Source organism: Acomys minous, assembly GCF_964271855.1.
Source record: "Acomys minous genome assembly, chromosome: 2".
In the NCBI taxonomy this organism is placed as follows: domain Eukaryota; kingdom Metazoa; phylum Chordata; class Mammalia; order Rodentia; family Muridae; genus Acomys; species Acomys minous.
In genome coordinates, this window is record NC_140484.1 from 4,350,521 (window position 1) to 4,362,934 (window position 12,414).

Here is a 12,414-nt window from a genome sequence, read left to right on the forward strand (position 1 = left end):
ATATCCTGTATCAAAAATAACGTGGAGAGCAATTGGGGAAGGGGACTTCGATTACCTCTGGTCTCCATGGGCACACAGGCATTCACGTAGACACACACCACATAGGTAGCTTAGGCAGATCCTATTAGAGATTTTTCATCAGAGAAGTTCTAGAAAACATCAGACTAAGGAAGAGAGCGAAAAAATGTACAACTTAAAACTTAACACTCTCGAGGATGGAGAGATGGCTTAGAGGTTAAGAGCACTGACTGTTCTTTCAAAGGTCCTGAGTTCAATTTCCAGCAACCACATGGTGGCTCACAACCATCTATAATGAGATCTGGTGCCCTCTTCTGGGCATACATGCAAAGAACACACTGTATACATAATAAATAAATAAATCTTAAAAAAAAACAACTTAACACACTCCTGTGTTATGTTGCATACCCAGGGTGCACTGTTATTGTATCTACCAGGTTAACATCAAAATGCTTTCTCAATTTTAGCTGCAAAATCTATTGCAGTTAGTAAACATGATTGCAGAGCTTTGTTTATTTTCAAAGTGTAAGTACTTTTCACCATTTTTCCATTAGGAATCTGAAGAGATTAAGTCAAATGAGCTTGATGCAAAGCTCAGATTCACAAAAGGAGAACTTGAAAAACAAATGCAGGAGAAATCTGACCAGCTAGAGGTGAGGAGTTTAGCTCTTCTGTATGTAGAGTAAGTGTGTGATTGGCTGAAAGAGGGATGAAGCACATGTTCCTGTTTACACCTACAGCCTTGTTAAAGGAGCAGCAAAACACTGCTAGTGCTCATGTGTCTATTAGATTTGTGTTTTTTTCTCAGATGCATCATGCCAAAATAAAGGAACTAGAAGATCTGAAGAGGACGTTTAAGGAGGGCATGGATGAGCTACGGACATTGAGAACAAAGGTGAGCAGACCCTGAGTCCTCACTCAGTTGGGGTAGATACTCTTAACTTACAATTTATTCTGATGTTTAAAGTGTTAGGGAAGGAATACTTAGAAATCTTTCAAAATAGAAGAACTCAGAAAGAACATCATTTAGCAGTGGATCTGAGTGTTGGTGAGCTGGAGTCCACGTTAGTCACTGGACATGCTTGCCATGCATCGCTGTTCATGGCCAACTTGCAGGGCTCCGTCATACTTATGAGCGTTGTTGGAGCTAAAGACAGCAAAGCAGTGTGAGCATAGAACACTCTTTAAGACCAAAAATACTACTTCTGGCCAGATCTTATAGTTAAATGGATATCATTTTAATTTCTAACAGTGTTAGTGAATCCCATGTTTATAGCCTTTGCAGTCAGGGTAATCACCCTTTTAGTGTTCTTACGCTGTCCCTACATGTCACGCCACTCTGGCAGCTCAGGCTGACATTATTAGAGACTTTTTCATCAAAAATGTCCTACATCAGACAAATGAAGAGAGTGAAGAGATGTCCAACTTAAGAAAACACCCTTCTGTGATACATTGCGTACCCAGAGTGCACTGTTGTGGAGCTTACCCAGGCACCTTGCATTGAGACCACAGCACAGCACTCAGTGTCTGCCATGTCTTTTTTCTTCTCCTTTACCGGTTCACTGCAAAGAGGACGTTGTTCTTGTTCAGATAAGGAGATAGAAAGTCAGTGAAGCAAAGCAGTGTTCACCTCAGGCTACTGAGTGTCCTGTCTGTAATAGTTCATGTGGAGCATGCGGTCTGTGCTTTAGCTTGATTGTCATCATCTCATAGGTGAAATGTTTAGAAGATGAACGCTTAAGAACTGAAGATGAATTATCAAAATACAGGGAAATTATCAATCGTCAGAAAGCTGAAATTCAGAATTTATTGGACAAAGTGAAAATCACAGATGAGATACAAGAGCAGCTTCAAAGGTATGAAATGAGCGACAGCTTTTAAGTGCTGTCTCCAGGTGGTAACTGAATGCAGTTATTGTTTCAAACACACACGCACTATTTTTATAATTCTTCTAGTTAGCACTCTGTATTGTCCTTGAGCTTTTTTCTGGCTTCTGAAAGTCAAATCAAAGTTTCTATTTCATAAACCCTGACAGGAACCATTCGTAGATGAGAGGAATTTAGTTTATCTGTTCTCAGCATCACTGTTGTCCCTCTTCTGAAAGGGGAACCTCAGTCTGCATAGATGTCTTTAACTTGGCTCCCTTGTGGCTTGAGGTGACTTACACTTGCCTCACAGCGCCATCTAGGTGAGCCTGACTCAGGTTCAGTTCTACTGTCTGTGCTGCCCATCTCCAGGCAGCCACATGCTGCTCAAGAAACGCTACCCACCCTCTGTCACCATCCTCAAGTAAGGACACCAGTCACCAGCCCTGTCTCTTCTCCAGCCTTCCGTCTTAGAGTCTTTCTCCTAGCATGTGATTTGTTACAGGAAACAGAGGAGCTGCTGGCAACTCTCCTCAGATTCTTGCTCTTGGTTCTTTGAGCTGCTGGCTTCACCATTCTTTGCTGTCGTTGTGCAAGAGATGTCCTTACTCTGAGTTGGGCTATCCTCTCTACCTCTGCTGTGGGTCCAGCGCCCTTTTCCCTTAGTTTCTTGTCTCTCTACTGACTTTCCTTTAAACAATATAAGGTTTTATTTTAAAAAAAAAAAAAAGTGCAGGGTTGGAGAGATGGCCTAGAGGTTAACAGCACTAGCTGCTCTCCCAGAGATCCTAAGTTCAATTCCCAGCAACCACATGCTGGCTCACAACCATCTGTGATGGGATCTGATGCCCTCTTCTGTCATGCAGGCACACATGCAAATAGAGCAGGCATGTACATACATAAATAAATGTTTTAAAACTTGTGTGTATGAACGTTTGCCCGTCTATATGTGTGTGTGCATAATATGCGTGCCTGGCACCTTTGCAGGCCAGAAGACAGAAAGAGAGCTGTGGAACTGGAGTGACAGAGTCTGTGAGCCACCGTGTGGGTCCTGGAGATCCAACCTGGCTCCTCTGAGAGCAGCCAGTGTTGTTAGGGGCTGAGCATCTCTCCAGCCCCTGTGAATGGAAGGAAGCCTATTAGAACACAGCCACATTGAACCATTGAGTTTTGTCTGTGGCTGTTCTCACAGCGCAGTGACCAAGTACAGCCAAGGCAAACAACAAAAGTCACCCATGAGGAAAGCACGGCTCAAAAACCCGACTTGTTTGTTGCCCGCCCTTTTATGGGATGGTGGTCACCCTTCATGAGCTCAGGCAGCCTGCCTACTCAGTGTGTCATCACTGTCATTAGCTTGCTCGCTAGAAAAGCTCATTGAAAGCAGGACCCTGCTAGCCTTGCTTACTTCACCTTCGTAGCTCTTCCCATAACACACGAGGCCCTCATGAATGTTTGGGTGAATGACTGCAAGTTCTGCCATAAAGCATTCCATTAAATGAAAATTCCCACACCATTAATTTAATGCTTATGTTATTTTTCTTAAATATAAACTTTTTTTTTTTAGTGGTAAACAAGAAATTGAACGTTTGAAGGAAGAAATAGAAAGCCTTAATTCTTTGATTAGCGACCTACAGAAAGACATCGAAGGCAGCAGGAAAAGGGAGTCTGAGCTCCTGCTGTTCACAGAGAAGCTCACCAGCAAGAATGCACAGCTGCAGTCTGAGTCCAGCTCCCTGCAGTCGCAAGTGCACAGCCTCTCCTACAGTGAGAGCCAGCTGCAGAGCCAGTGTGAGCGGGTGACCCAGACCAACACTGACCTGGTGAGCATGTCTGCACCACATGCCAGCAGTGCAGAGGCCCGCAGAGGGGGGCGGGCCCTGCACACTGGAAGAACAGCCAGCACTCCTAACTGCTGAGTCACTTCTTTCCAGCAAGAAGCACAGATTGAGTTTCTCTAGTAGTAGCAAAGTATAAGTGACAATTAACTTTAGGTTCTTAACTGATAGCTGATTATTTTAACTTTTGTAAGAATATATTTGTTTTTGTTTACTGAATATAACTCATAGAATAGAATAGAATTCTTATGAAATGATAAAGAATATTACACTTTTGAAAATAAAGTAACAAGCCAGGTGTGGTGGCGTACACCTGTAATCCCAACACTTGGGAGGCAGAGTCGGGTGGATTATTGCAAGTTTGAGACCAACCTGGTCTACAAAGTGAGTCCAGCATAGCCAAGGTTACACAGAGAAACCCTGTCTAAAAAAAAACCAAATAAAGGGGGGAAAAAAAAAAAGAAAGAAAAGAAGGAACCCATGATTTCTGTCATTCCTAACTGGAGTCGCCTTTTTAAAGGTCTTCCTTCCTTCCTTTCTTTTCTTTAGGTAGTTTAAAATGGTTTAATATTCGTGCATAATAAAAGTGCCCTTTAGTTGCTCATAAAAATAATTTGAGCCAGTAGGGTAAGTGGGCATGGTGGTGCAAGCCTTTAATCCTAGCTCTCTGCATGAAGGCACAGGACAGCCTGGTTGACATAGTTCTTAGGCCCGCCAGGAATACAGTGGGACCATGTCTTTCAAATTCTAAAAGTTCAGAGACTTGTATTGGAGCTGTGTCCCACACAGAAGGTCGCCCAGAGTTGCTCTGTGACCTGTTGCATGCTGGATGAAGATGGGGAGGAGCTCACCAGCAGAGCCTGCTAAGGGCAGCCACAGAAAAGTCTATTCTTCCTTGTGCTTTTAAGTTTTTAAACTGAACAATAATTGAAGTTTTTAAAAAAAGTGCATTTTAACTTTATCATTCTTACTTTTCAGGAAAGCAGATTGCGAAAAGAGGAAGGACTGCGAAAAGAGGAAGTCCAGACTCTGCGAGCCGAGCTCTCTGCTGCACAGACTGAAGTTAAAGCCTTGAGTACCCAAGTGGAAGAATTGAAAGACGAGTTGGTGACACAAAGGCGCAAGCATGCCTCTAATGTCAAGGACCTTAGCAAGCAGCTTCAGCAAGGTACGTACCTGTGCTGTGTGTTGACCTCAGAGTGTCTGAGTGTTAGAGCCCAGCACAGGAGGGCGCTGTGTGTCCTGTGTTAGAGCCCAGGAGGGTGCTGTCTGTCTTGTGTTAGAGCCCAGGAGGGTGCTGTCTGTCCTGTGTTAGAGCCCAGGACGGCACTGTCTGTGCTGTGTGTTAGAGCCCAGCCCAGGAGGGCGCTGTCTGTGCTGTGTGCTTAGGTTGGTTTTTCTCTTAGGGTCAGGTTTTGCTGTCATCCTTGCTCCCCTCACACACCCAGTTTTCTGCCTCACCCTCCTCAGTGTTAGGAATAAAGGGGTGTGCCGCTGTGCCCAGCCTGTTGAATATTCTTTTTCACTACGTTAATATTCACAGATTAAATTACTAAGATTGCTAACCTTGCAAGATTCTGTGAGTCTGCTTTCTATGCTAAAGCCTGTTTATTCATAAAGTCACAGAATGTGAAAATCAGGAGATTGCCTTTGGCCCATTGGGAGAATCCAACCCTTTTTATTTTGCACTCTGCTCCCTGCAAAAGTGGTGTAAATGTTTTTCTTTTTTTCTCTTTCTTCAAATTTGTATATTTTCATATTTAAAATATAAATTATTTTATGTATTTTAGAAAATGTGCTGCTTCTAAATTAGAATCTAGAAAGCACTTGTAATGTTTACCTCTGTGTATATCTGTCAAGTGATTGACTTCTGACTCACTTGTTGATCGCTGCATCTTGAGAAAGATCTCCGAAGTACTGTGAACTACCACACAACGAGCTGGGATAGCCAGTAATAACTGCAGTTATAATCAGATTTCCGCTGTTAAAAAGTCATAGAAACCTGTATGCTAATGCATGCCCGTGGTCCCAGCAGGAGGATCTAGGTCCCTCAGCTGTCGGGTGTACTGGGGCATCCCTTTAATCCCAGCACCTAGGAGGGAGAAACATGCAGATCTCAGAGTTCCAGGACAGCCAGGGCTACGTGGTAAGACCCTGTCTGGAAAGATAAAAGGGGGAGGAGGAAGAGGAGCAAGAGGACTAAAGAGGAAGAATTCAACGTGGTTTTTGAGTATCTGTGCCATATGTTGGGATACAGTGAAAAAGACATGTACATCAACTTTTTATTTGTGCTCTACTTCTTTGTGTTTAAAATAGTAAAGAATATAGTAAGATAAGACTTAGGGTTTGCTTAATATTTAGATATTTGCCAAAATAATTCAGATTTTAAAAAGATGTACCTATTATTCCATGTATGGGTGGTTGTCCTGCACACGTCTATGCACCACATGCATGTCTGCTGCTCATAGACGCCAGAAGAGGGCATCAGGGTCTCTGGAGCTGCTGTTACACACAGCTGTGAGCCACCGTGCAGGTGCTGGGAACTGAGCCTGGTCCTCTGGAAGAGTAGTCAGTGCTCTTAACCTTTGATCCATCTCTCCAGCCCTGTTTTCTACACTTGTGACTGAAGGCAAGTTTGGGGAGATCTCAGATACTGAGGAGGGGCTCCTACATTTCTGTCAGGTCCTAAGGGTAAAGTCAGGGTAAGCTAACAATGTTGCTCTCAGCTGGCCTTGTTCTTATTTAATCTGTACAGTTACAAACGTCATTTTATATGCAGCATCTCTAGTGTTGTTATGTGTCAGGGCTCATTGTCCTGTGCTCTGTGCCATTTTGCCCAAGTGATTTTAGCAGTTTATGGAAGATGGCGTGGGCAAGTGGTCATTAGAACTATCCCAAGTTAATCCATTTCTTTTCTTCATAGCACGGAAAAGATTAGACCAGACTGAGAATGGGAGCTATGATAAAGAAGTCAGCAGCATGGGGAGCCGCTCCAGCTCCTCAGGTGAGCATGGGCCGAGCGGGGCCATTGTTTGACTGTAAAAGTATTCATGTGCTTTGCTTCATTTTGAGGCTTAAAAAGAAGTTACATATAATTACATTGTAGAAAATGTACCTGTTTAAGTATGTGCACTCTGCTCTTCGTCAACATCCCTGGCGTGGCTTGGGCTCATGTGAGGCTTCCCACCACATTCTCTTTACCAGCACTTCTGTGTCTGTGCATCACTGCCTTTCTTAACTTGTGGGACTTAGATTTGTATTTATCTATGTAGATCCAGTGTGTGGATCCACTTTCATATCCAAGCACCTGAATGATGAGGTGGCATCCTACGTAGCATCAGGTTCTGTCAACACTTCTCTGGTAGCTGCAGGGATTTGGTTCCTGAGCACTCAGTGGATACTAGACTCCTCAGCTGCTGAAGTCCTTTATAAGATGGTCTGCTCTGTACAGTCCTTCCGCAGACTCTAAATCATCTCTGCGTCACTCACAGTACCTTACACAGTGTGTGCGCTGCTGTTAGAATCACTGCACTCTGTTAATCTAGAATTGGGTGCTGGTGTCAAAGCATCAGGGGAGTTACTGTAGTAACTAAGCATGTTAACAGGAAGCACATGGCTTGACATTATCTTAGATCCCAGATAAAACCATTTTATTTGGGTTGTTTAATTTGGGCTAGAATATTGTTTTTCTTAAGTCTATAATATGGTTGAAGGCCTAACTTGTAGGGTGAAGAGACATTGACTTCACAGGTGCTGGTGGAAAACTAACGCAAAGTCTAGATGCGGAGTCCAGGGGAGGCAGACTCCCTGCATGCGTTGTTGTAACTCGCCTGGATGAGATGAGGAGCCTGTGAAGTTACTGTTTTCAACTGACACAATGTAGGCACTGAGGTTAAATAATGTGTCCAAAGTCACAGGATTAGCATTGTAGGATCCGGAAGGTGCAGTGTGCTGTCCTTTGACTCTGCAGCCCCCTGGGGTTCCCTTCTTGGTGTTACCATTTACTGTTTGAATTACTGTAGGCTTGCTTTTTTTTTTTTTTTTTTTTTTTTTTTAAGATTTGTTTCTCTGTTGTCAGTTCATGTTGTTCCTGTGTAATGTAACAGACACGGCTGACTAATGTTGTCACCTGTGCTTTCAAAAAACAATGGCGACCATAAGTAGCTGTGACGTGTTCCTGCCCACTGTTGGACAGTGTTACTGCAACGGAGGAGATGAGATGAGGGAGGCCCAGGTCACACACACTGTCTGAGCTTGGTGTTCTGTCTTCAGGGTCACTTAATGCTCGGAGCAGTGCTGAAGACCGATCTCCAGAGAACACCAGCTCCTCCGTTGCTGTGGACAACTTCCCAGAAGTGGACAAGGCCATGCTGATTGAGAGGATAGTAAGGCTGCAGAAAGCGCACGCCCGGAAGAACGAGAAAATTGAATTCATGGAGGACCACATCAAACAGCTGGTGGAAGAAATAAGAAAGAAAACCAAGTATGTATTACTGTGGTAGCGTGGCCCATGTCAGGACTGCCAGTTGCGTGGCTGCAGACGCTGATGATGCAATGATCATTTCCATGGGGTTCGTCACGTTGTCCCGCCTGGCCGTGCGCTCCTGGGCTCATGAGGTTCTCGTGCACCAGGCTCCTGTGTAGCTGGGCAGCAGCACTGGGCCTGGTGGCCTTACTCTCCAGTGTCCTGGGCTGCGTCTTCTGCGTTACCTGGTGTTGTCTAGGGTTAGGGTATACAGAGGTGAAAGGAAACCAAGTCTCTTCTTAAAGGTTGACATCGGGGGGTTGACAGTATGGTTTTGCTTTTTAACATACTAAGATAACTTTGGATTTAAAAAAAATTGTACTTAGCTTTTAAAAGTGAGTGACTTTAACAGTTATATGGATTTTTGAGAGTTTTCCCTACTGATCAGATCCTAAGGTGGCAATAATTAAGCTCCTCGTGGTATAGGACACCGTACTGCCTAGGACCGCTCGGCAGCAAAAGGGGTTCTCTGGTTTTCAGATTAGTTAACTAAATCTACCAAGAACTGCCCTTTACTGTGAGGGTCAAGCCCCAGCTCAGCTCCATGCACAGCTTGACTGAACCACCGTCCTCTTGCAGACGCCATACTTACTTAAAGAAGAGTTGTCTTTATTTTGCGAGTCTTCTCCTAACTCATTTTGAAATAATTTTAGACTTGTAGAAAATTCTGCTTGTAGATTTTAAAAGTGCAAAATAGAATTCAGTAATAGTTTAATAGAAAATACTAACAGAAATCAAACCAATAAAGTAGTGACTAAACTATTTGCATACAAGTACAGAAAGAAGTAGAAAAGCTGTGTTTATATGACTTCAAATACCCGCTACAAAAAGGGACAGTAAGAGACCATCTAGTAAGGAAGACTGAGCTAACTCAAGTCATTGCCTAACAGGTGCATGTTTCCTGCTGATCGTCTTCATGCTTGTGAGTCATTGACGCCTACAGACCCCAGGGTTTTTATTCTGCAAGCACACAGAGTATCATTTTGTTTTGCAGAATAATTCAGAGTTATGTTTTACGAGAAGAATCAGGCACACTTTCTTCAGAAGCCTCTGATTTTAACAAAGTGCATTTGAGTAGACGCGGAGGCATCATGGCGTCCTTATACACATCCCATCCCGCCGACAGCGGGCTAACCCTGGAGCTCTCCTTGGAGATCAACCGAAAATTACAGGCTGTTTTGGAAGATACATTGCTAAAGAACATTACTTTGAAGGTATTTGCTTTCTTACTCATTTACACTCAGTAAACACAACAGGACAGCGCCTCTTCCATGGTCTCCTTAGCATCACAGATAGCACCGAACCTGGAGAGGAGGCCAGCATAGTGCTGGAGGACACTGAGGTGAACCGTTGGCTTCACAGTGGGCAACAGCTTTTGCCAAATGATTATAGTGATAACTTTTCCATATTATAGCATTTTAAATGTATTTTGTAGCTTTTTTCCCCCAGCTGTTGCTTGACCCAACTTTTCTGTCTTTGCTATGCATGGATTGATAACTAGTGATAGATTTTAAAAATAGCTTTAAATCTAAGTAATCATTATGAACTAAAACTTGCCGTAGCTGCAGTGAAAAGATTATAACTTCGGGCCAGGCATGTCACACACATTTAATCCCACCAGAGGTAGGAGGAGTTCTGGGAGTTTGAGGCCAGCCTGGTCTGTCTACATAGCAAGTTCCAGGACTACATAGAGAGAGAGCCCGTCTTTAAAAAAATTATAACTTTGAAATGGACAAGCCTATTCCACTAAAATGTGTGTCTAGATGATCTCAGTACCAAGGGCTAACCTCAGTCTCACACTTCAGGCAAACGTGCTTCAAGGGGTATCGGTGTTATACTTAGTGCTTCTGTTTTCTCTCCCCCACATATTAAAGGAGAACCTGCAAACACTTGGAACAGAGATAGAACGCCTTATTAAACACCAGCATGAATTGGAACAGAGGACGAAGAAAACCTAACACAAAGCCCTTGCCCCATAGACAAATGAGCCACAGAGCAGCAGGTGCCACTGTCCAGTGTCCTGAAACAGTCTCTGCTTTGTGTAACTACTCAAAAATTTGATTTGCTTCCCTGTGTAGAAGTGCCCTTTTATGAATGGGTGTGTTGGTGTGTGTGCTGTGACTGTGAGCTCTCAATGAAATTTTTATGCGGTGCAGCTCAGCTGCTTTGTCACTGACTCAATATTTAGTTTGCTTTTTGCTCGAAAGTACTAAACTTTAGTACAAGGGTTTAAAAAACAAAATAAAACAAAATTTTGCCATAGTTCTTCCCTTAGTGATTTCAGCCTTTGAAAAGTGTTCATGAAAAGACAGCTGTTCATCATCCAACAGTTAATTATTTCTGCAACACAAAGAGAAATCTATAGAAATCATTAAGCTTTTCAGTTTTGATCTGGGCCCAGTAATCACCCCTATAGTCCTAGCTACTAAGTCTAAAGAGGATCTCTTGAGCTCATGAGTTCAAAGCCAGCCCAGGCAACACCTTAAAACCCCCATCATAATTAGCCCTAATCACGGAAGATCCTTGAGTTGTGCTGTAAGGATGTGTGTGAGGACTTAAGTCAACTTTGATTTAGTGACAACTAGACAGGAAAGCTGACAGGTGGTGACTGGTGGTGGCAGGTACTATTCGCCAAGTGTCCTTACCTGTCATAGGCATATTTTTTCTAATTTGAGTTACTAGTTGAAATTTTTAAATCTTTAGTTACTTAAACTATGATTTTAAACGATATGTGAACCTAAACATTTCCTGTGGATTTGTTATATTTCAAACTGTGAAATGGATCCAGTCAGGAGAGCAGATAAATGAGGACTTGGAACTGACATGTTTTATGACACGCTAGTTTACTCACGTCGTGTGGACTGATGTGAAGGCCTTAAGGCGTGCCTATGTGTGTGCCTGTAGCACAACAGGGCGTCCAGTGTCTTCAAATAGGATGTTTCTGTGTCTTACTTAAAACGCGATTATATCTTGATAGCCAAAGGAACTGTGGAGGCAAGTTGTTGTATCTTGTTGGATATTTACAGTGTTGAAGATGTATACTTAAATGTTGCCAATTGTAGAATATGTATTTCTGTCATTGAAAATTTTTTTTCTCCAGTTCATAGCTTCTTACCAGAACCGAAACACCGTGTTATGTTCAGACTGTACCCTTTGATACTTAGAGCATATTCAGCAGGCCTCTGTTTGTTTTGGGGTTCGGGATTTTGTTTTGTTTTGTTTTTTTCCCCTCTTAAGAAACTTGAGCTTTGGAATAGATAATACCTTTAAAGAATTGTGTGGGCTCTAGCTGGGTGTGGTAACACAAGCTCATAATCCCCACACTCGGGAGAAGGAAGACGAAAGGCCTGCCTCAAGTACGAAGTGACCTGAGGCCAGCCTCAAGTACGAAGTGACCTGAGGCCAGCCTGCATTAGAAATAAATTGTGTGGGCTCTAAGAGTTTGGATCATGATGTCAATTCCCTTTTAATGTGTTTTAACATTTCCTTAAATCAACATTGATTATAAATATAATTTACTAGATGTCAGTATAATGTCTTTTTGTGAATATTTGTTGTTGTCTAAAAAAATATCTATTAGCTTCAGAGTGAAAATGTATTCACTCTATTGTAAAGTTGTAAAAAGTTTTAGTCATAATTTGTCTTGCTCTTTTTATTGTTAATAATTTATTAGAATAAAAAAAGAGGGTAAGTGCAATAAATTCTGGAGTATTTTCCCGTTTGTTCCTAGACATACTTGTGGCACTCCAAAGGTCTGCATAATGTGTGCAGTACAGCTACACTCCCGTGGTTCCTCAGCTGATATTGATTCATGAATTACAGTACATTGGGTTTTTAATTCCAATACACAAAAATGCATAATGGAGACCAAATAGTGATCATGTCCACAGTACCCTGTACCTTTCTGTGTACTTTAAAATATATATACCCTTGGTTCAGAAGGGGACAAGCTGGTGTTAATATCTGTGCCTCCATTTACCTGGAGAACTTAATAAGAAATAGTATAAAAACAGAATCACTGAAGGCCGTACTTTGGTCACGCTGCTATCTTTCCTGTCTGTGAAACTTACAAAGCTGGGAAAGGCTTGTTTTCTTTTTCATTAGGCATCTCTTTCCTGTGTCCTTTCATATATGGCCAAGACTGAGCAAAGTAATGTCTAGAAACGTGTCT

The 12,414-nt window shown here is 42.6% G+C and overlaps 1 protein-coding gene across 2 annotated transcripts in view; it reads left to right on the plus strand.

Moving 5' to 3' along the window:
* Positions 1–11,944, plus strand: part of CCDC186 (coiled-coil domain containing 186) — a 30,901-nt gene extending 18,957 nt beyond the window's left edge. For both annotated transcript variants that reach the window (XM_084772181.1, XM_084772182.1), the window contains exons 8-16: positions 573–671; positions 827–913; positions 1,732–1,874; positions 3,448–3,703; positions 4,697–4,886; positions 6,642–6,722; positions 7,991–8,201; positions 9,238–9,457; positions 10,118–11,944. In XM_084772181.1, coding sequence (XP_084628307.1) covers positions 573–671; positions 827–913; positions 1,732–1,874; positions 3,448–3,703; positions 4,697–4,886; positions 6,642–6,722; positions 7,991–8,201; positions 9,238–9,457; positions 10,118–10,201 — 1,371 coding nt within the window. In that variant the 3' untranslated portion in view covers positions 10,202–11,944. The remainder of the gene's footprint in view (positions 1–572; positions 672–826; positions 914–1,731; positions 1,875–3,447; positions 3,704–4,696; positions 4,887–6,641; positions 6,723–7,990; positions 8,202–9,237; positions 9,458–10,117) is intronic.
* Positions 11,945–12,414: the final 470 nt, after the last annotated feature.